Source organism: Accipiter gentilis, chromosome 1, assembly GCF_929443795.1.
Source record: "Accipiter gentilis chromosome 1, bAccGen1.1, whole genome shotgun sequence".
Taxonomy (NCBI): domain Eukaryota; kingdom Metazoa; phylum Chordata; class Aves; order Accipitriformes; family Accipitridae; genus Astur; species Astur gentilis.
Window position 1 is genome coordinate 7798977 of NC_064880.1, and position 24183 is coordinate 7823159.

At 39.7% G+C, this 24183-nt stretch overlaps 1 protein-coding gene across 1 annotated transcript in view; it reads left to right on the top strand.

The window, feature by feature from the left end:
- The window catches only part of IFFO2 (intermediate filament family orphan 2), a 39673-nt gene that overhangs the window by 2360 nt on the left and 13130 nt on the right, over positions 1 to 24183 (top strand). The window contains exons 2-3 of the mRNA XM_049810715.1: positions 23270 to 23330; positions 23634 to 23729. Of these exons, the coding sequence (XP_049666672.1) occupies positions 23270 to 23330; positions 23634 to 23729 (157 nt within the window). The remainder of the gene's footprint in view (positions 1 to 23269; positions 23331 to 23633; positions 23730 to 24183) is intronic.

Consider the following 24183-nt stretch of genomic DNA (forward strand, 5'->3'; position numbering starts at 1 on the left):
AGGTTTTTCTCCTGATGCTTGAAAATAAAATTTGATTAATCCATATCAACGTGTATCACACTGGTATTATATCTGTAGTGTGTCTTTTATGGTACGTTCATTACTATGTAATTGGAATGATTATTCCACTCTTCTGTGACCTTCAGTCATCAGATGGACATCACACTTTAAGTTCTTTTGGGGTAGATTGGCTTTTTCATTTGTGGCCTTGAGCACACTTTTGCATGCTTACAGAGTAATACTGTGCTGTTGGAAATTTAATTCTTGCAGTCAGAGTAGATTAGTCAATTCGATTTCATTATCATGAGCTAATGGGGTGTTGCAGTGTTTGTCAGCAATCCTGTAAAGATTGGTACCAATGTTTTCTTGTTTGTTTTTGCAGGGAAGGGATTCTCTGTCATGGCATGTTTGTGTGTACATACGTGTATATAAATACGCACTTTGGGTTTACCTTATCTTGCTGTGAACCCTTTGATGATTGGGTTTTGTTTAGGGAAATGAGCTCCAAGTGGAAAATAAGCCTTGTGCCCATCTCCTGACGGTGCTGTTGGGGCCTGCAGAAAGTTAGGTGCGTGCCCAAGTTTCTAAAGCAGACTTGTGATCTTGCAAAGATGTGCACGTGTTTGTAAACAGACCGATGAGCACCCCCTTCCCATAGCAGGCAGGTGGTCCTTTGAAATGGCACTGCTCCAGGTTGCAGGTATCTTTGTGTTGGAAACAGCGTGTTTGCAAGATGTACCACAATGTTTTTTATACACTGTTGTTGTTGTTGTTTCACACCGAGAAAATAACCATTTTGCTGAACTCAAGAACCAGCAGAACACAGCAGCCTTTTTGAAGCCATTCGGGCCTTGTAACCTGACTGGTTAAGCCACCAACTCGATATGCAAGAATGCTTAAGCAGATAGTGATACATTACATTTATTTTCTAAAAGAACAGAGGCTTGTTTTCCTTTCTAGGATGACCACTTGACTAAGGAGGTCACAGCTAGCAAATGTTTCTTCTTTGACATATTTGGCTACCAGGAAGACAGGAGGTAGATGATTACATTGTGAAGTCAGTGAGTACTGCTCAAGTGAATACTTGGTTTCAAAGACATACAGCTAATATGTGATGTGTCTGTTGTTGTTGAAGACACAAACTCATGGATGTCATGCTTGGAATTGAAAAATGCAATGGTGGAATTCAGAGGTGAAATAATCCCTTTTGTTTTCTTTCTTCTAAAGGTAGCTTTACTGTGACTCTTAATAGTGGAAGATCATCTAAGATGCTCTTTCCAATGAAATCTGCCTGTGCAATTTTGGGGATTACCAATGGCTTCATTTTAGGAAAATATGTTCAACTCCTTTGTTCCATTCCCCAAAATCATTTTTCTTGGATGTCCTAACACAAGAAACTGGAGTTCTGAGGTCTAGAAAGTATTAGAATGTGTAGTCAGTAGAGCACCTACATCATATTTTACCCAGGCTTTTGTTTGTATATGAAGTACAAATGGGAAAATGTTCCCCCCTACGGAGCCCAGCAGATATTTCAGACCAAAATTGCTTTTTTTTTCTCCCAGATGATGTTATACACAAATGGTATATAAATTTGAATCTTTTTCTACTCTAACATGTTGTCTTAATCTTTTTTAGTAACGATCATGATTTTATGCTGTGGATTATGACTTCAGCTGTGGGAGTTAGCGATTGGAGGAGATTTATAGGAAAAATGAACTTAAAGTTCATTTTCTTTTTTTTTTCCCAAACTGTGCTAGCATTTAGAAGAGCTTTTGGCTCAAATCTTTTGTAACTTTTTATCTGTTACTAGCCTTTTAGCAAGAAAAGGTAAAATCGTCCACTTTGCAGTCAAACTAGCTCAATAAAAAAATATTTTCAGGGTCAGTTATCCGAAAATGGAGGTAAGTATTGGATTTTGTAAGCTGAAACACACAGGTGAAGTGTGATTTTTTTTTTCTAGACAGAAAAAAAAAAATCAACCATACTCCTTCACCTCCTTTGAGGTAAGATTAAACAGTTGTGGGTTTTTAAATGAGCAGTGTTTGAATCTTGGATCTATCTATCCCTCTGTCTGTGGGTAACCAGCTTCACAGGGAGGGGGATAAGCAGGTTTAATTGCAGGCGTGTGACTGTGCCGCTGCCCTGCAAGGAACTTTGTGTTACTGTGATCTGTTTAGGTTATTTAGAAGAAAAATCTGCTTTCTGAAGAGCGGTTGGGGATGTGAACCAACATGGTCCATCGTTATGTAACTGCCTGTCCCTGGTTACGTGTGTGCTTTGGGGTCCTTCGTTTAGGCTTCAGGCAGCTGAGCTGAATGGGGCCTCAGCATCTCGAATGAAAGATGATGCCCCGTGTTTCTCTTGGTAAGCGTGCACCCAGGTATTTAAATCTACTTGTTTATGGGAAGGAGACAACAAATGTGCACTCTCCCCCCTCCCCCCCCCCCCCCCCCCCCAGTCAAGTTACATTGCCAGTCAAGGCTGGAGCGCTGACGGTTTGTCTTCTGGCTAAGGCAGGATGTCAAAATGCATGCATATGGAATATGTCAGGCAGTGATGCTGAGGACAGCGCAGAGACTTGGAGAGAGGCGGCTCCTTCAGGCAAGGTGTCTCACCTTTCAGATTCCAGACTTGCACAGAGATCTCCCTTGAAGATCTAAGCGCATCGCTGTGTGTTATGACAGTTAAAATACTGCTGCGTGTGGCCAGCAAGAGATTGCTGACTTGGTGAAAACCTTCTGCCGTCATTCCCTGTTCTCCCTTTTTTTTTCTCTTAGCTGCAAGAAGGCTGCTGATCTGTCTGTGGAGAGCTTTAGTCTGAACACTTGAATAGATTTGTATATTATGGTTTCAAAATTGTTCTTAATTGGTGCAGATATTGAGTCTGCCAGATGTTAGTCGTCTTTTCCAGCAGAGACTTAACTGTTACTAAGAGTTGAACTGGAAATAATTGTTTTACCTCAGGATGGTATTTCATTTGGAAGATTAATAAAGTCCACTTGAAAAAGAGATTATCTTAAATTTGCTGCAGCTGGAAAGGACAAAGATTATCATTGTCAAAGGCAATGCGCGTCAAAACTAACTGGATCTCGTTTTTTTAAAGAAGGGAACTTAATAAAAATGTGCTTAAGATAAGCCCTGGAGGAATGTCTGAAAACTTTTAAAGCTAAAATATCAGTGGTAACAAGATGCAAATGTTACGCATAGACCCAATAAAAAACAAATAATTTTTTTATCCTTATAGAAGAATGTTACCAGCATGCTAGACTTCTGTCCATGTTTCAATTGGTTACAGAACTGGTAATAATGCAGTCTCTGTGTAAAGCCATATATATATATATATTTATTTAATTCTGGTATTTCTGCTTTTCTTTTTATGTTTTAAAGGGGTAGTTATGTTTCAATGTGGCTTTTCACTGAAATCTAGTGTTCCTTACTGCTTCCAAAGCAGCCATGCAGCCTGGTATTGGACATTTTTGGATACCCCTTAGAAGATGCGAAGTTTGATGTTAAATGCTCACTCTGGTGAAACCTGAGACTCGGTCTTCAAAAGACTTCTTTTACTTGCACTGAGAGGACGTGAGTTTTCTTTGTGAAGAACAGTTAAAATTGTCTAATATGAAAAAACTTGGCCATATAACAAAAATATGCATCCCTTGAAACTGTTGGTTGGAAAGCTGTACTGCTTGGAGCTGTGCAAATTAAGCACTGTAAGAATAATGTTTGTTTGGGTGTCAGACATTTTTTCCTTAAATGATGCCATCTTTGCTTCTAAAATGCTGCTGCAAAGACATGCATTTACGATATCCATGAATATCTGGAGCACGCTAACAAATCTCAGATTTAATTTTTTTTTTTCCATGGTATAGCTAGAAACTGGGACTTCTGGGTTGTAGTAACGGAGGAGAAGTTTTGGAAGGAGAGGAGGATGTTTCCCTTTGATCCTGCTTTCTAACAGTGCTCCACAGTGGAACTGGGGCTGTATTTTGTTAACTATTGAAGTAGATAGATCTGTGTGTGTGCCTTACTTGAACTGGCTTGTAGTGGGAGCAACCAGGGAGGGCTAAGATAGGACTGATTTGAACTAGCTGTCTTAGCTGTGCAAGTCAGCTATTTATTCTGAACTTTATCTTTGGCTAACTATTAACTCTGAATTCTAATTAAAATAATGAATTTGTAGATGAACTAGATTGGATGTGGTGGAGAGAAAAATCACCACCTCGTGTTGTGGTTGAGTTTCATAGAAACTTGGGCCAGGATCTGTGCTGTATTCTTCAAAGAATAGCTTCCTCTGTTGCAAGAGAACCACAGGACTTTCTGTGTATATTTTGAATTTACCTTTTGATTCCTCCCTTGACTCATGGTGGGAAGCTTCAGCCTTTCTGAAGGCAAAAAACCAGACTTTCAGAGCACAGCTTAAGCGTAGAGTAGGTCTGGGAGCAAAACCCCCCAAATACCTCTGATCTTAAACCCAAATAATCTCTGAGGACCCTTGCAACTTAGGGCTGAGGTGAAAACAAACACAGAAAAAAGTTACTTCTACCTCTTCGTCATCTGTAATCATAGGCTTTCGTTGCAGTAATGCAGTTTGAGTACTGGGCTTGTAGCTAAAGAAAGCACTGAACCCACGTAAAAGCAGCTCAACAGCTGCTTTTTTGTGGTTAAGGTTTTGTGGTGATGCTCTGCCAGGTCTTATGTTGGCTTCCTGCGTATTCTTTTTTGTGACTAAATTTATTTTTTTTTTTAGTTCGCTAGAAATATTCATGGGATGTTGTTCTTTATGGTTTAAGTTTCCATCTTAATGTTTAAGACAAGCCTTTTTGTTTGTACAAGAAAGGATGAGATTTCTTCCAGTTTGGTCTTTTAAAACAAAAACTTTAAAAACTTAACAGTATGTATCTGTGTGCTGTTTAGTCTAACTGAAGTTCTTCTGCAGCCTTGTGACCTCTCCAAACTAAAACTTATCTTGTTCCCAGAACCCTGAACTGATAAGTAATAAATGGTAATGAAAGGTAATAAATGGGACAACGCTGATTTTGCTTAGCAAACAAGGCACAGGGAAATCGTATAGTGCGTGGCTATGCTTTTAAACCAGTTTTAAAACTCTGTTCTGCTCTACCCCACCATACGCCTGGCTTCTATAGGGTATTTTCTGTGTTTTACTGTGTCCAGTTTTGTTTTGTAGGAGTGGTCCCTGGCTGCTTTCATGTGCTGTTATTTTCCTGTTCACGTTTTTCTTGAGTTTCTATCCATGTACCTCCCACTCTTGCATCTGAAGTGAAGGAACTTGCCTCCATTTTATTGTACTTTTAGAATAGGGGGGGAAACTAAGATCATTTTAGTGTGGCGATAGCTTGGACACACTGGTAGATTATTGAATTTCAAATATATTGTTAAAATGCCTTGGTTTGGGGTCAGAGGTGAATGACCATAGTTAGTGACCTAGAGATGCCCGTGCCTGCTGATTAAGGAGGAGTTGTTCAGGAGGGTGGGATTTGGTTTTGATGCCAAAGAAGTAAGTAATGTGTATGGTGTTTTATAATCCCTGTCTGTCACCTAGTCTAGGACCAGTTCTTAGCAGATCTTTCTGCTTCAAAGAAGGCTTAAAAAAAGCAAGGTGATAGAACAGTGCCTGCTAGAGTGTTACCTGGATTGTACAGGTTGTGCTAAGAAGTTTGTGAAAATGTTGGAAAGATTCAGTGACTTTTTCTAGTACTGTTGCAGAAAGTGGCAACTGGGAGGCATATACTTTAACCATGACAGGATTAACAAGGTGCTTAATTTAATTTTTAAAAGGCTTTTGAAACTATTAGCATTTGTTTAAAAAACTTAAAGTGTGTGGGAATCTTTCTGTTCTGTTTCATTTGCTGTGAGCAGTGTTGATCCATGTACAAAAATGACATCAACTCTGCCTCTGGATCTACTTCAATAACAAGAGCATCAAGAGAGCTCGGGGAGAATGGTGCTCTGTGCCCATTAATGATGCGTCCTGCTTGTTAATGACACAGAACATGGACTAGCTGCATTGTTACTGTGTGAAAGTGAATCACAGATGATGCATTTCTTCAGCCTTTTGTTCAAGCATTTCCACCCTTTAACTCATCTACACGTGACTTGATGGTTACTGGACTCAATTTGGAAGCATTCTGCTCGACTCAGATGTATCCTGCCTCCCCCAAAAGATTGTTAATTTGAGTGCCCTTCCAAGTAGATTTTGGGACTGAACGTAGTCATGTCTGCTTTCTGTGTCACGGCTTCAAAAATAAGCCCACTGCTGCATTTTGGAGCTTGTTCTCACTGGAGAAATGTTCACTTCTCCCTTTTTTTGGCCTTTTCTGTCTGGAAACCACCGACATGCATTGCTTTAGAGAAGGGGTTTAGGTGTATGTGATCAAACGGATGGCTTGCATTGCTACTGCTAGTAATGGGGCTCCAAGTTTAATCTTCAATCTGATGCTAATTTCAGTGGATTTATTCTGAATTTGCACTGAAATACAATCGAAAGCAAAACTTGGCATTACAGCCTGAGCCTAAACTCCATGTAACTTCACAAATCTCTTGGTGCTATGGAAAAGCCAAATGTTTTGTTTTCCCAATCTTAAATGGTTTCCCAAATCTGAATTCCCTGAATTACAAAGCCTCTGTGAACAGGTAAACTTCAGATCAAGTTCTGTATTGTATGGTTATCAGTACACACGTGTGCCACCACATTACAAACCCAATTTTGTTTGCTTTGAAATGTATGGGGGTTTTGTATATGTAAGCAGTGATCGACATTAGTTGAAAGACATGACAGCTCATAGACCCTGTACTAAAAAGAGGAGGAATTAACTTAGTCTTCTTCATGTGGGTAAGAAAACTTATTAATTTACAATGGCTTATTAACAGAGAACAGAGATGCTGAAGGAAGTGATGATGTATAATAGGATGGGATCCCCCTTTACCTTAAATACAGTAGATGTGTTTAGTCCATGCAGTGACTCAGGCTGGAATTAGAGATCAAAGGGATCCTAGCTCACTATTTATTCCAAATCAGTGGTTTCAATGGAAAATATATTTCTGTCTGTGAATTCTTACAGGTAAAATTTGTCTGCATGTCTCTGAGGGGAGAAAATAGAACTATGGGGTTTTTTTGGTTTTTTTTGTTTGTTTTTTAAATGAAGGTTTCTCTCATACAGAGACAGAATTTAAATTTAGCAGGCCCATGTCTGTTCAATCAAAGAAGTCAAGCTCTGACAAGTCAAATCTAGTTAAAAAGAATACTAGGTATTGGTGTAATTTTACATAATTCTGTAGAATGGCATGAGTGCATTAACATTGATTGTAATGGGAATATTTTAATATTATGTCAAAAAGCTATTGTCATTAAAACGGCTACAAGAAAATCCCCGTCTTGTAGGTACAAAAAAAAAAAAATAATCTTTATTTCCCCCCCTAAACTTTTCAGTAAGGTTTTGACCATATGGTGAAGCATTGGGCAGTCTAGATTCTGTTCCTAACTCTTCTATTGATTTTTTTTCCCAAATGACTATACCAGAATCACCTCACCTTTGGCTGTTTCTGTTGTCCCTGTGGCTTTGAAACCTTTTTTATTTTATTTTATATTTTTTTTAAAGGGAGAAAAAGGGAGTGCAAAGCACTTCAGAACTCCTTAATGCCCTGGAAAATGTTTTTCCACTAATCTGTATTCTTAACCAGAGTGTAGAACTGCCGGTTGTCAGTGGGAGACCAGCTTTTCTTGTTAAAAGGGACAAAGTGACCCTGGGAATGAAGTCCCACTTGCAGAGATGCTGTACAGAATTTTATCCTTTCAAGAATGGCTACGGGACGTAAGTAAGCTCATTTTGTGATAACTATCCCTGAAGGACAGCAAGCTCCTGGTGGCAGCATGCGATGAATCTGCAAATAAACCCATTTTCCTTCATAGCTTCTCTTCCCCTTTTGGGCATTAGATCCTTCTATCCATTTATATGCAATGCAGTCAGACTCTTCCCTGTTAAGTTTCAATGGCTGGAAGGAATTTACTGTCTTCTCTACTTATTATTTTATGTGGAAGACCGTAGGATCCTTACAGTTGTTACGTCAAGGTAGGCCATATTGCTATGGGTGCTGTGAACTAGGCGTTCGGTGTGCTGAACTAGCATCATTTTGTTTCAGCCCTGAAAGAGGTGTCATCCTATTTTCAAATGTCCAGCCTTTCTCTTTTTCCAGCTTTCAGTGAAGCATTAATTACTGTTTGATCTTTTTTCTATGAAATTCACAATGAGATACAGCTCTAGACCTGTGAGCAGGGATTTATTCCCCATGGTGAGCTAGCATGTCTCTGTGGTGGTGTGGGCTTTGATTTAGGTGGGGTTTGGGTCCATGACTCAGCCTAATTGTCCTGTAGTTGTAGGGGAATGAGGTCACTGTCTCAGTCACTCTGTTCCTTTTCACTGGCCTTTTGCATTAGAACCAAGTTTGTACTGGAACTCTTCTGCTGTCCATCTCTTCTGCTGTCCATCTCTTCTGCTGTCCATCTCTTCTCCTCCGTAAATAGCACAGGGTTGCCACTGCCAGTAGTTTATATCCTCCCACTAATAGCAATCTGCAGTGTTTCAGACTGCCTTAAAATTGGATTTCATTTCTGAAAACTTGTCAACCTCCACTTTCTTTGCAGCAGCAGGCAAACTGAGCTTACTCTCTTTCAGAAACTAGATGAGGCTTCAGTAAGTCTGGGACTAGTATCTTCAAGGGCATTCCAGTGTGGGCCAGTGTTCATCAAGTTGGTGGGTTTTTTTCATTGTTTGCCTGTGAGTTTAAGTACTAAACAGTTATGTTCTTGGGAATTCATGCAACTGAGACAGCAAAAACAACTATTATGTTTGTGTGAATTTAAGACTCATCTGCCTTTGTACAAATATTTAGAAATGCTTAATCTTGAATTTTATATCCTCCTAGCTGTCATCTTTATTAATTCGCTTCCATCTAAATGGCATAGCACTGTGGTTTAATGGTAATTCTGTAAAGGCTAGTCACCATAATTAACTAGGAATACTAAACTATATTAATCTGCCCATTGTACTAGAGGTGATTAAAGCAGCTTAAACAGAGTGAGCGTCCTTATATTTCGTGAAGGACCGTGTGAGGAGTACTGTGTATTTCCTGAAGTGTCATAGGAGCCTTTGAAGAGCAGTTTATTTCTTAGCCTTTGTTAATACTTGTGTTCTTAGAATCCTGATACTGCACACAAAAGCTACACTTAAATATATTTACCTTTACAAAGGTAACAGAACTCTTACAATGTAGATAAGACAATGGATATATAGGAGCACTATTGGGAGACTCTGCTACATACTAGCTATGTGTACCACCTGCCTTCCTGACTCCTGAAAGCAAATAAGTATTATCACATTTTAATGAACGGTTCCCTTGATCTTGAATAGGTTCAGTAAAAGTATTTAGTATTGGGGCAGAGATTAAGATGACTTCTAGCTCTCAGTTTTGAGGCTGCTGCTTAAAGGATGTGGAGGAAGAGGGAGGGCAGATGGAGATAAACCTAAAGACAAGGTAAGGAGAGCAGTGAGCACTTCAGCTGCAACTTGCAATTATTCTTGGCATTTCAGGCTGAAGAACTGCAGAAGTGAATGAAAATGTTGTGTTAATACATTCCAGCAGGATCTCTGGTTCCTTTCCATGGAAGAGTAATCCTGGTCTATTATCACTCACTCTTATCAGAGCCTTTCAGAATTAGTTTGAGGTGATAACAGCAGGGTGGTTATAACATGGCTAGCAAAGGGAATGTTTAGATATAGAAAGCATTTACTCATGAACTCCGTAAGTCAAGTGAAGAACTTTTATGAGAGAGGATGTTAAAATACCAGTGTTTTGAACTTAGTACGTTACATTTTAACAGCTAAGCTTAGCTAGTTGTACATTTAATTACATAGTTCAGTATTTCTTTACAGAAATGGAACAGTTTTTCCCTAAAATGGATAATTTGCCTGTATACTGAAATGAAAGACGATGGGAATATCTGTTGAAAAGGAAGTGGGGTTTATGTGTAAGTGGATTGCAGTAGGTGTTGAAAATGGTGCTGTCTGTGATCATTTTGTGTTGTGCCAGTGATGTATTTCTCTTTCTTTTAAGGTCACCAGCTAGTCCAAATGTGACACATCCTATTTAGTCTAATGTTTTCCTGAAAGCAATCCTTCAGAAATCCCAGTTAAACTGATAGCCTTTTTTTCAGCTGTTAACTGTGGAAATGAGGCAGACATCCTTGGCTTGCTCTCCAGCGTAATACTGGGCTTCGTGCTGGCTTTACTGTGAAAACTCCTCTTCACAAGAGATCTAGCTGGTGATCTGTTTGGTGGAGCTCAACTTGAAGCCCGCAGACTCAATGGGAGTGTAAATGTTCCAGGGCCAGAAAGTCCCTGCTCTGTCTGGAGAGCAGGAGACCCACAGTGCAGCAGCAGCACTCAAAACATCTGGGTTTTTCTCTTCATAACAGATTGCTGTGAAGTCATAAGGCAGTACTGAAAAGAAATAATTCTCACCCTATATGGGAAAAATTTCCTGTAGTTAAAAGCTTGCTAGATTAATTCTCTTGGAGCTGTGATGTAAGAATCTTCCATGTAGTCATGTGCATCAGCTGAGATAATGCACTATTTTAACTTGGCAGCCTCCAAGAGGACATTCATGAAAGCTTTCACTAGGTGTTTATAGAAAATAGAAAGGAAATTCATGCCATAGAAGTTTGCCTGTACTTTCCGACAGCTTAGCGTTAGATCTTATTATGGCTTTAAATCTCTTTTGTAACTACTTGTCTCCTCAGCTGCCAGACTTTTGGCAAGGTATCTGCATTTTGCTAAGAGTCCTTAGCAGCAGTAGGAGGCGAGAAATTACAAGTGAAATGTTCTGAGCACCATAAAAATACAAATGTATTTTTAAAATGGTGATGGTGTATATTAGAGCATGCTTCTATGACACCTTTTTAAAGTTGCTGCAACTATAACTATACAGAATTATACTCCTTTGTTACAGTAAGCGTTCTTGACTATAAGCAGATTTCAAATCTGTTTTATTGTATGCTTTCTTTTTCTTATTCTTTTTCCTCCCTCCCAAAAGCCCTCCTCCATACTAATATTTGTATCAGCTCTTGAAGTGTCTCCTGCATTCTGGGAATAAAAAAAGAAACGGGAAAGAGAATGGAGAATTAGGAGTAAAAAAAAAAAAAAAAAAAAAAAAAAAAGGAAAAAGGAAAGGTGAGGGAAAGGGGAATGCAGTTATCTATGGAAAAGTGTCGATTCTTCTTGTGCTACTAAAGACTAGTGGGAGAACCTTGAAAATCAGCTCAAGTGTCAAGTACTGCATTTTAAGTAGAAGCTATGAAGCTTTTGGGGTGCTTGGCTTCAGAAACATGTCGTGTCAAAGTCTGATGTGGTCGTGTGTGCTGGTAATCTTTTTATGGACCTGTTAGATTTATTAATGGGTATTTTATATTACTCTTCTAAAATTAATGTGCTGAAGTGGGGGTAAATGGCTAAGAGTTTGAAGTGAGTGTGCTAGGGAGAAGAGAAACATGATGGGACCCCCCTGCTTTAGAAACCACAGATTATCAAGGTCAGATCACTAGTTAAATTTTTAGCATGGAGGATACGAGTTGAAAGTCATATTTGGTGGCAGGCTGCAGAAAGCTTTTATTTATTATATATATTTGCTTAACACTGCCTAGTGTGCAGTTTACAACAGTATGGAGGGTTTTTTCTAAAATACTCATGGTAGTAGTCTTTGTATCTTAGCAAACTATTAAAACTGTATTGAAGGCCTGGAATACGATTGATATTTCCACACACACCCCTACCCCCGCCACTTTTAAGCCTGTGAAGCTTCAGATTCTGGGACAGGCGTGCTGGTGCCTATCTTCTGCTGTTTAAATACATTTGATTAAGAGCATTAAGCAATTTTTAAGTTTCCCTAAACAATGGATGGATTTTTCTGTGATTATTACATGAGTCAGTTATAATAATCCCTTTTCACTGTGCAGTTTCGTTGCTGAAACTGAGCATTGAAGTATTGTTGGTAACTCCCTTATAAACAATGCAACTTCCAATTTGCAGAAGAAATTTTTCTCTCTCCGTTCTGTCCTACTGTAGCCTGTATTTATTTCAGTAATGATGGGGATGTTGGAGATGAGCTGTCCAAAGGAATCACATGGCTTTACTGGGACATCGGGATAATAGCATGCAGTGTTCCTCAGTTCAGACTCCTCGCGCTGACTCCCCTTTGTCTGTGCATGGTCTCTGAAATCTTGTTTTGACCTTTTCAGTGCAGGAGACTGCAATTCTACAAGTTTCTCAAATTAGCACTTGTACCAGGCTATTTCTGTATGTTGACTGAAAGAATTAGAGATGATGAATAGTTATGCAATAATTGAAATGTGATTTAAAAGCACTGGATGGGCTACTGTTTCCTGCCCTGCTCTTGCAGGTTTAGCAAAAAAACTACTTCAAGATGTCCAACTTCTGCTTCTCATTTGTTCAGAGATGCTTGTACATGTCTGTCAGACCCATGTAATGAAATTTCACCCCCCTGTGATACCATAGGTGGGTAGATAAACATAAAGCAGTTTTTCAGGAGAAGTAGAGAATAATGGGCAGCTTTTCGACTTGGGGGGGGGAGGGGGGGGGGGAAAAGTATTAAGTCAGTACTTTTCTTCAGGCTCATAGTCTCTGTTCTGTTCTTTGTCCTTCACTTAAGTTTTATAGCATCTGTCACTGTATTTCGGTATTAGTTTCTTCAAAGAGAATGGTCATTAGGAGTAGTGAGTTTACTTGGATGAATTTCACAGCAGTTTTATATAAATGCCTGTGCCAAAGTCTTAGGACAAAACACCTGGATGTTTGACATACTAAATACCATAAAATTGCAGCTTGTTGATAGGCAGAGTTGTAAAATAAATGTATTTATGTGATCGGCTGTCTTTAATGCATGAGGTTTGTAGTACTTAGGTTTGCTAGAGATTTCCTTACATGGGAATTCAGTATTTGATAATTAACTTGTAGCCAGAAGCGCTATACAGTAATGTAATCTTGTGCTTTTCAGATTACCTGTTTCAAAATGAGTCAGCGTAATTACTTGATCTGCTGTTACGACAACAGTTTTATAGGAATGTAATGTTCTTTGCCTTGGCCATTTTATAAGCTGCTCTTGCAGTTGTCTTCTGCAGAGCTCTTCTGTATGCTTCAGTGGCACATGAGATAAGGGTTTGCCATATTAATGTGTAGAAATGAGCATAGTGCTGCTATTTGCTAGAAAACAGTTTGATCAGACAGAACTGACATAAGCATGGACTCGGCTATGAGCTAAAAATGAGAGTATAATATGATGGCTTGAGACTGGTGGTCTGATCTCTATAGAAATGGGATTTCTTCCCAATTGTATTAGTTGCTTGAGTTCTCCTTTCCCTCTTTGTTTTGTAATTGTGCTAGTCGACGGGTTGCTGGCACAATGAATGCCTGTCAGCACTGTGAGACCTGTCAGAGGTAAATAAGAATAGCAGCATGGGAAACAGCCTTGGAAATATGATGCTGTCCTCCCATACAGTGAAATCAGGATGTGTCCATCTTCTTAAATTTCCTTTTTATTGTTAATAGAAATATATGTAAAGAGAGAAAGGGGGGAAAAATAAGCAGATATACCTACAAAATAGGGGAAATGCCTTGGACTTACGTGATACAAGAGGAAGAGAACTGAGAATTTGAGCATTGTCCCAGGAAGGCTGATGGAGTAGCTACCTAGGCTACTATAAAATATTTACAAAGATGACTTAATTCTGCGCAGTTGAGCTTAAAAGAAGGCCAAAATGCAGTGCTCTGATTCTCCTCTTGCCAAAAGTGTCATGCTATATTGATCTGTGTCAAATGGGTGTTTGGCTATAAATCTTATCAGATGTTTCATAGTTAGACCTAATCATATTTACTATGCCATGCGTGGGCTGTATCATATTCCTGGAATCGGAGCCGACTTGTCAAGCGAACTGTCTGTCTGACATTTGCTTTCAGAATAAAATGTCGCTGCAGGTATCTTGGAGGTACAGAGACGTGACTGGAAGGTCGGGCTCCCCAGCATTCTGCTGAATTCAGACTAATTATAGAAATTGAGTGTCCTGATGGTGTAGGGAATAATAGTTGTGTGTCTTAATGACAAAGAGCAGCTTGCTAGAATTTGGTATCTTAGCTAATTTAATTGTTTCGTAGCTCACATGTCTATGATGTGTTTCTGATAGCTGTAAGGCTGTCTTGCTCAAACTAAGGGCTGATCTCAGTAATTGGAAGTTTAAAGTTCATCATAACGTTTCCCTTTTGCAGTCAGAACTTCATAGATGTAGGTTTATTGAGTGGTTCCTCTTCTGTGTGTTGCACGTTTTTCCCCTCCCCACTTCTTAAGTCTTTGCCTAATCTTCAGCTATTGGTGTTTTTCTAATTGCAGACTGTTTTGTCCTTACCTTGCTCTCTTGGCTGCTTTTCCTTTATTGCACAGAGTAAATCCTTAACACACACGCGCGTACACACGCACACACACACACAGGCGCCAATCTTGTGGGCCTTGCATTTGCCCGAGTTGCTTTTTTCACAAGGCTCTTTTGTTAGAAACAGTTTTGGGCTAGCTTCAGTCACCACGAAGCTTACTGGAAAATGGAAGGCAGGCAGTTCCTGCTTTCTCGTGTTACTGAACAAATCCCTCTCCCCTTCCCTGGGGTCTGCTATACCTAGCGAAAAAACTGCATTTCAGCTGTCAAAAACTTCAATAGATCCACACGGCAGAATTATTTGTTCATGCTTAAGAGATGTGTATTTGTTCTGGGGTTGTAAACACTGTCACGAAGATTTTGACAGGAGTGAAAAATGAATTTAAGTTGCTCTGCTGAGGGGAATACAACTCACTTTAATTCTGCCTGCAGACTTTGCTGCAGCCTGTCAGTGCCCACCACTCAGCTGACGACTAAATCCAGCTTGATCTATTAGTTCTTGTGTTTGTGGTTGCTGGTACAGGTTGGGCACAAATTTGTAAATCTGTCTTGACACGCTGGCAAACAGAAGAGGAGGATACAGAAAGCAGTGTTTAGTTTACCTTAGGTGTTAGTTATCATATCATGAATTGTATCATAAACCTTGCTCTGAGAGCTTGCAATCTGATGATATCTTATCAGCCGGAACAGTTTTTGACTAACCAGAAATCATTTCTCTACAGGCTGCAGGAAATGGTTGTGTTCCTGTGATCAGCACAACGGTTTAAGGTGTGGAGGACACTAGTGATAAAATGTGATTTTAATTATACCCTGACTCTAAAGTATGGATATTTTAAATATTGAATACACAGAGGCCTTTTGTGGTTTTACTCCCTAAACTGTAAAAGCTCCCTTCCTCCAAAGCAGTTATGATTTCCACGTGCCTGAGATGAACGCGAGTAGCAGAAGAGCTGTGCAGAAAGGTAAAGATGCTATGAGCTTGCACAAAACACTAAAAAGAATTACATTACCCAGCTTCATTTCAAGAGGCTGTACTCCTGGCCATTGCTGGTAAGAATTGTGGTTTTGAAGACTTCTCACAGGTTTGACCTGTTAATATTTAAAATCATTTGCAGCTATAGAATAGGCAGGTCAGTGATATATGCAGGTTTGGGTTATGTTGACATGGGCCTGATCTTTCTCTTCAGGAGAATATGAAACAAGTTTAGAGAAGCAAAGAGCAAGCAGTACGTGGGGAAAGGGGAAGATGTACAAAACTTGTCTTTCCAATGAAAGTAACTTATCTACTGGCAGAAGTTCTGGACTCTGTCCTGCAGAATGGCTTAGAAACCAGGATGCCGATTAGGTTATAAACACAAGGGAAAATAAGACTCCTTTGCATGGCATTTGTTCAGTTCAGGGCTCCAACACCTCTATGTTCTGAGAGCAAGCTGAATTGAAGTTCTTCAGTCGAGAGCAGTTAGACAATCAGGGAAGATGGTTCTCTGAACATGGCCTTACTTAAAGTGAAAGCTGGGCAACAGTGAGCTTGATAGCTTGATATCTATTTTACCCTGTTTCTCAATTTACCTTCAGTGGGACACTCCCCACTCCCCCCCCCCCCCCCCCCGCAAAAAAAAAAACCAAAAAACCCCCACATTATTTCTTCTAAGGCAGCAGTATTTCAAACTAATTTGCTACTATGTGATGTGGAAATAGACTACCAACATTAATAGCCTTGGATGCACTGGTAAGTAGAAGACTTTCAAGGATTTTTTTTTTCCTTCACTTACTTAGCTATGAGGTTGAAAATAACCGAAGTTCATAGTTGATACTTTTGCACCATGCAAAGTCCTTTGCAAGGACAGGAGATGTCTTGTGAAAACACCCAAGAGTAGCCTCACATGCTGTGTTAGACCTATTTTGAATAAGTATCTTGTGTCTTTGTTAATGGACTTCTGTGTTGGGGGCTGGGTGCAAGTACAAAAGAAGAGGTCCAAAGCTTATCCAAGTATCCAAAGACATCTCAGATTTAAAACTGGCCTTTATTTAGTGCAGTGTTGTTTGCAAGAATAAGTCATGCGGGAGCATGTGACTTGTAGCTGTGTAGCTTAAAATGTGTTTAATGTTGCTGTGAATATTGCACAATTATATGTGGATTCTCCTAATGTATTAAAAGCACCATAATTTTCTTCATAAAGGAATGCAGGCATGGCTGTTGCTTCTACTTGAAGTTGTTGAACTCTTGTGACATTATGTATGGCTTTTGTTTAAACAGCTCATGTGGTCAGGAACAAAACACAAATGAACTTGGAGATGATTTTTATTGTGGTTCCAGTAACAGGCTGGAGCATCTTTCCAGGTGAATGTAATCGGGAGGCATAATTATGCAATGGTTTTCTGTATAGTAAGTCCTTTCAGTAATTCTCTTTACAAGCAATTGCTGTTCAAAGGCCTGCATGCTGTTTTAAGTAGAACCCAAGCCTAGAATAGGACTTAATATTAACCTTTCCTTTATAATGAAACCCCTGAGTTTTAGCAATGCAAAGGCTACGAGTTCTGGTATGCAGTGAATTTACCTGTATTGTCTAGACCATTGCTAGAGGTTCAAGGATACAGACTCCTCTGATGCTCTGATGTTTGGGAAATTTGATGCTGCAATGACTGACTTCTAGCAAAGAGATTCTGTGGAGACGATGTTGCTTGCAACAGGCAAAAACCATGACTTCATTCAAGAGTGCCGCTGCTGTTGTGTTACAGCCAGGCTTTAATGGAATCGGACGTTCACATTAAATTAATAGGTTTTACATGGAGCCCATCAACTAACATTTAATTTGACTCAATAAGAAGTCAGGGCATGTGGGATCAAAATGGTCTGTGTCTGGGATAATCTGGAAGAATCCCAGTATTACAGCATCTTAAAAATGCTCACTTAAACAAGAGCTAGCATTTGTGAATAAGCTAATTACTTAATGCAACCTTGTATCCAATTTAGTGCTAAACTAAGACTGGATAGGAAAATCATCTCTTGAGCAAGGATTCTAAAAGCGGAGAGAATGGTGCATTGGTTTTCAGTTTGTGGGTTTTTTTTTCTTAACAAAATAAAGAAGGCTTCACAGAGGTTTTTTAAAATGAAATCCATCTTGCATGGTCCAGTTCTTTTGAGCTAATGAAAACCTGCAGAGAGCTATTTGTATTTACAGTCCCAAACTGCTGCCTTGTATTGGGAATGGTTTAGTGAGATTGCAGATGTAGGTGGTTCTCTTAATTAAGAAACACCATTGCAAATGATTCGAGACTGATGCTGCAGCAGAATTTTTTAGTATCATGAAGGTTTCTCTATTATCTGTCCAGAAGGTCTTGAACGTGATGCTTTCTTATCCCAAATGACCACAGTATGTTTCTCTCAAACAGCATGCCCTGCCCAAATTTCTGTCTTGTCCGATTACAGGATTAGGCTGTGGATCCTTTTGTGTGGGAATATAAGTTTGTACATCTGATGGGCTGTTAAGTCAATTCCACTGAAATCAGTGTATTATAACCAGAGTTATAAACTGTAATGTTGATAGTTATTATCTAGGTGTTGGAGAGGGGATTAGTGGGCATGTTACTACAGACCCACAGTGAGAGGCGGCCTGTAATGAGCATGAGTAATGCGAAATGATTAAGTTGGTTAGGCTTGTGCATGTTAAGTGTTAAATCTCATGCCAGCGCTGGTGAGCAGAGCAGTACGCCTTGCCATTTGGAGTTCCTGTAAACAACGTATGGGCGTCAAAAAGATCCCAACATGCAAAAGAACAAGCAGTGCTGCCACAAAGGAACGGGAGCACAGAGACGTGCCTCTAACCTGTGATGGCAGAGCATGAACCCTCCCGGGCAGCACCGGAGGTATAATTACTTGGTCCTGCCGTAGCATGGATGTTTTCTTCCATCTTCTTGCAGGTGTGGTACATCAGAGAATGCATCTTAGATGCTTCGTATCCAACAGATGAGCAAGGGTGGGTGCATCTCGTGCCAAAAATGAAACAGTGGTGTCTTAGTGTGCAAGAAAAAACAATGATGCTGTTACCTGAAGGTAGCACTGACAGTTTGTTTGTTCAGTATGTTTATGTTTTCAGGAATCGTTAGCTGTTAATATTCTCGTGAGCATTTCATACTCATTGTTCAGACTAGCACTTTAGTTTCCTGTTGTGGACTTAAGCACTATTAGGTTTTCCTTTCTGCTACTGCTCTTCTCCCCATAAACCGATGGGAAGACACTCCAACAAACGGAGTGAAAAGCTTCAGAGTCAGCACCTGAGAGAATGGCAGGGGAAAAACTTAGACCACTGTAAATGTTTTCTGTTGTTCTCTTTCTGTTTGGTGGTTTTCTTCTCTGCATGACTCGATATAAAACTACCAGGAAGAAGGGTCTTGTCTTCCTAAAGAGTTTTTCTTGTGGAAGAAATGTCATTAAATGTTTCTGGAGGAATATTTCTTCCTTGAGGGAGGGATATTTTTAATGAAAGAAATAGTGCAGTTAATATCATCAGGCATCATTAACTCTCAACTGGTCTGCTTGTGCCTTTCTGCCTTGAGCAAGAACATATTTAAAACAGTAGTTTTATATCTGACATATTTTGTAAGCATGTTGTCTAAATAATATAATACATCTAAACATCCTCGGTTTTAAAAAGAAGATTACTGAACAATTTTTGGAAAGGCAAACTTCTCTAAAACTAACTTTCTGTTCTAAAGGGGTTTTGTGAATCTGCTCCGGTGGTCAATTCTCTTCACTGATCAGTAGCTTGACTTGATACTGGGAGAGGAGAAAGGAAGATATTCGTGTTCATTGACACAGCTATTCAGGGAGTGGGAAAGTGGTTTGAAGCTTGTTGTGTCAACTTAGACCACTCAGTTTAATTTCATGAACATTAAGACTTTAAAACTTAGAGAAGCTTTTAAGGGACATTATCTAGTTCTTGAGATATCTTCCTCAGCTTGCTTTGCTGTAGAAGATGTTAGTATAGGTGAACTGGTAGCTACTCTTCCAATTTCAAAGGAAACACACAAGTTTGTGGTGTGACTCAGCTTTACAAGAACACTGCTTTAAGCAATGTTAATCCTAGCTGACTATTCATGTGTTTTGTTTGTCTAATATCCTTGTAATGTAGCTATTCCCGTTAAAGAAAGCCAGCATCCTTTGTTCTCCTCTAAGCTATGTAAGACATGACTGCAGAAGTAGTTTGGGGCCTGAAGCTGCAATGACTGAATGCCACTGGAATGTAATGTGTCACATCTGGTAAAAGGGGAATAGATCCATAGCTTCTAAAATTCAGACTAGCCCTTTATTTGGGGGGTGGGTAGGTGGTGGTTAGAACTACAACATCCTTGGTAGGTGGGAAAGATGCTTAGATTAGAAATTCATATTGCCGATTTTTTCTTTTTTTTCTTTTCTTTTTCTTTTTTTTTTTTTTTTAAAGAAATAAGTGAAAATATATTAAGAAACCCTGAAGTCTGGTAGATGGAGATGGCAGCATTTGCCTTTCTGGGTCAGAAAAAAGATTTTTGGATACATCTGGAAATCATAGCAATTGATGCATCTGAGCCAAGAAATAAGTGTATTTGAGAGCAGCAGGAGCAGCTGGCTAGTTAATATCCTGCAGCAAGTATGTGAAGACTGCTGGCTTTTTTTAGCCTATAGTGTGTACAGCCGTTTCCCTTTTGGGTATTATAGTCCTCATCATTCCTGCCGCTGGTTCTTCTGTGGTTATCCAGCAAAGGAGTTACCTGTCCGCTCTGCTTATGCTGCGGAGGTGATTAATCAGGTGGTGTTTCCCTCTTCCTTAAGATGAAGGGAGAACCAGGGTTTGGTCCCTTTCATTGACATTTTAGGCTGCACGTGCATGCAGCGTCACTGGTTCTCTTTGCTAAGAAGCAGAAGGCATCCACAGCCTGCTGGGATTAAGACTTGTGGAAGACTAAGTCTTCTGCTTTTGGACGGTAACTGAAGAGAAAGATGTTGATTAGTATAAATTACTGGGAGAATAATTCAGTGTGTATTGAATATTAAAGATGTCAGAGCCATAGTTAGCATCTTCTCAGTGGCATGCTGACTCCTTACTGCTGCATTTGTTGGAGTGTGTAGTAGCACAGCTGCCAAGGTCCCTTTTAAAGTCTTGTGTGTTACAGCAAATACAGGATGATCATATGAATGAGCAATCTTTCTATTGTCTCACTTCCTTGGAAGTTTAAATGGAGAATTAATCCTCTGCTCCATTGTCATCCTCTACCTTCCCATCCGTCTCCTTCCTCTCTTTACTACAAATAGTCTCCTGAGGTTTAAGTGTGAGGAGAAAGTAAGATTGGCATTTTTAGCTGTTAAATGAGGTTAATCAGCTTGGTAGTGGGTGGGAGAAATTTGCTCTGAGGTTAAGAATGTGATATTAATGGTTAGCAGGACCCTTATTATCAGTCCAGTGTAAATTTCCTTCTGTTAGGCATGTACTTTTTGGTTAAAAATTACCTGATTGTGTTATTGTTCCTATAATTAAGAGAAGCACAGAAATTGTGGGGAGGGTGTGTGTGTAAAAGAAGGCATCCTTCTCTTTTCTTGAAGAAACCGTCTTGAGTTTGACAGAAGGGAATTAGGGCTGTAAATCACTGCTCTGCAAAATGCACTTTAACTGGCATGAAGGGAAGAAATGGAACTACTGGAATTTCTCAGGATGAGGAAGGTTAGTCTGAGCAGACTTTGAGATGTGTAATTTTGGCAGCTGCCCAGAATGGCTGAACTGCTGGGGAGGAATGCTAATCCTTTTTGCTAGCTTTTGGCACAGTCAGTAAAAATATGCAGATACGTTTTCCAAAAATATATCCCTTTTTTGCAGAATGCAGAGTGCACTGTGGGGATGCAAATAATACAGCAGGTTAACCTGAATGCAGCCAGTATTCCTCATTTCAACAGTTAAAACCTTGAGAAGCAGCATATCAATTTTTGCAATGTCTGCTTGACTTCCATCCATAAATGACAGCCTGCTGGCAGAAAGACCAGGAGGAATGATTAAAGCCATGCAACACTCCTCCTGTAACAGAAGGAGACCATCTTGCAGATTGTGAATATAATTGACTGCTTTAATTAATTTCACCTTCTTGACTCTCGTGTTAAAATCTGAAAAATAAAGTTACTATTTTTATAGAAATGTACATGTAATTAGCAGTCAAAAAACAAATAGGATATGGAAATATGAGCTAAAACATTTGACGACAAATGCAAATTTCAGCCTAAATATTTTACTCTGCTTGGCAGTGAGTCATTGCTGGTAAAAACATGCACAACAAGTCTTCCTGCTTAAATCAAACTTCAGCTGTACAATGGAGAAATCGCATGGCGTTACGTTGGATATTCCTTGCACCACAATAGCAGGAAAGAGCGGATGTAGCCAGCATGTCATCTTGGCACTGCGCTTGTCGGAGCTGCTGCTGCTGCATTAAGATGTAACCCGTTCAGGTGCCTCCGATCACTCCTGAATACAGCAAACTGCAATACCACTGTGCCTGCCTGTGTCCTTTGCTGCTGAAATGGTCTGCCCTGGCTTCCATTTCAGATGGGATTAAATTTGCACTTTGAATGCAGAGATGTATTGAGTAGCATAGTGATTATGTATGCAAACTGAAAATCAGATGCCTCACTGGGAATATCCAACAATCTAGCCATCACCAGATTTCTTTGTGAATTTCAAAATAGGATGAAACGATGCGTTTTGGCAGATTTAACCTTGCATTTTCAAGAATGCTTTGATTTAATAGATTTCTGGACCCATGGTTTGCCATTTTCAGTTAAACTATAAAAAGTGTTGAAGTAGCAACAGAAATTATCACAATGGTACTCAGAGATTATGTTCACAGGATTGTTTTTAATCATGTGGTATCTGAAGTTTCTTTTCCAGGGGTGTAATTCCTGTTCTAATAGACTGGGCAAGTCTTGTGTAGCACTACTGCCCATTCAAAAAGAGGGGCACACATTTTGGTCTCTCCCGTCCCGCCCCAAACTCAAACCATATCCATGCTTATGAATGTGTATTGTCACATTTTCAAGAATCTTAGCTTTTGAGTTAATATTGTCAAATACTGGGGTTTGCCCTGTAAAGGGTTTCATTGCTGAAAAAGAGGAACTGCTGGATATTTTTACACTTAATCCAATAATGAACTCATACTACAAGCATCATTATGTTTGAGGTTTAATTATACAGGTTGTAACTATAATTTCTTTTCTTCTACCCATTCAGTACTGCAGCAGCAGTGAGCGTGTATACCCTGCATTCAAGGATGCTTGTCTGACTACTCTCCTTGCAATTGTAGTGCTGGGAAATAACTGAGGCATGTAGATTATTGAAGATTTTTATGTAGAAGGTACATAAACATATGAATTGATTGGACTGAACAGATGAATATTGACTACTGATTCAGATAACTTACCTTCCACTGTTTTGGTTTTTTGGTTTTTGTTGTTGTTGTTGTTTTTTTTTTCACCAAAGATTTCCCACTGTATTTGCAACCAAATATTGCATAGGAGAGCAGGAAGAGTACTGATCCCAATGAAAGTGGATTTAGTTTTTATTATCTTACATTGTTAATATTACTGGTTTGAGGGTGTACAAGCGAGGGGGACCATCTGCTTTACATTTCAAATAGCTGTCATCATCCTACAGCTATCAGAAGACTTGTGATTTTGGGCGGGGAAAAAAACCAAAACAACTTTTCTCCATAGTTAACACTTTGCCTGCAAATTTTGTCTTTCAGATGGGAAGAGGAACTGACAAGAAGAATGAGTCTGGAATCTATGGTAGAAACCTTGCGAGAGGTAAGTTTTGGATAGTATGTATTGAAAGGTGTAGGTTTTCTCTTGTTAGCACCTTTTATTATGCTAGTAATCATTTGAATTGTCTTTTAATTAAAAATCTGTCTCTTAGCTAGAGCAGCTGACTGTGTTGCTGTATGCTAGAGAATAGTGTTAATGTTTGGAAGCTGAAGCAGGAAGGTGCTGAATTTTCTGACAAAGTGAAATGCGGGGGTGGTGATGTGCCTTATCAGCCCTGCTCAGGTTAAGTGAGGAAGCATATGTTGGCCTATTACTTCTGAGTTCTTTGTGTGCTTTCTCTTGCAGGAGGCGCAGGAAGCGGAAGCTCTCCAGGAGGAGTTAAATGAAAAGATTGAGAGACTGAAAGCAGAACTTGTGGTCTTTAAGGGTCTGATGAGTGATGTAAGTACGCTAGAGAGCAGAGTGGCCAACTCCCACTGTCTTTGTGAAATGTGTGCGTCATGCAAATGGCTTCATTCATAAAAAGGTTATGGTCTTAGTGAGTGCTGCTTTGTAGTTAGCATTATGGCTGCCTTTATGATCTAATGCATCAGACAGATCACCCTTCCCCCTGCTTCCTGTCTGGTCTGTGTAGAGATGCATTAACTTGCCGCTTAGCCCATAACCTGGACTCTTCCCTCCCTTCCTGGTTCTCCACAGCTGGCAGTGCTGGCATTTAGATCTGCAGCTGTGGAAAAAAGTGTTGGAGAACTTGCAGGTTAGGGTAAAGGGTTCCTCACCATGCAGCACCATGTACTGCTAACAAGGGGGATTTTGCTCCGAATCACTCAAAGTCATGTTCAAAAAGGAACAGGCTATATGTGTTTCCCAGCTCCCTTTACAAAAACTCTGAAGA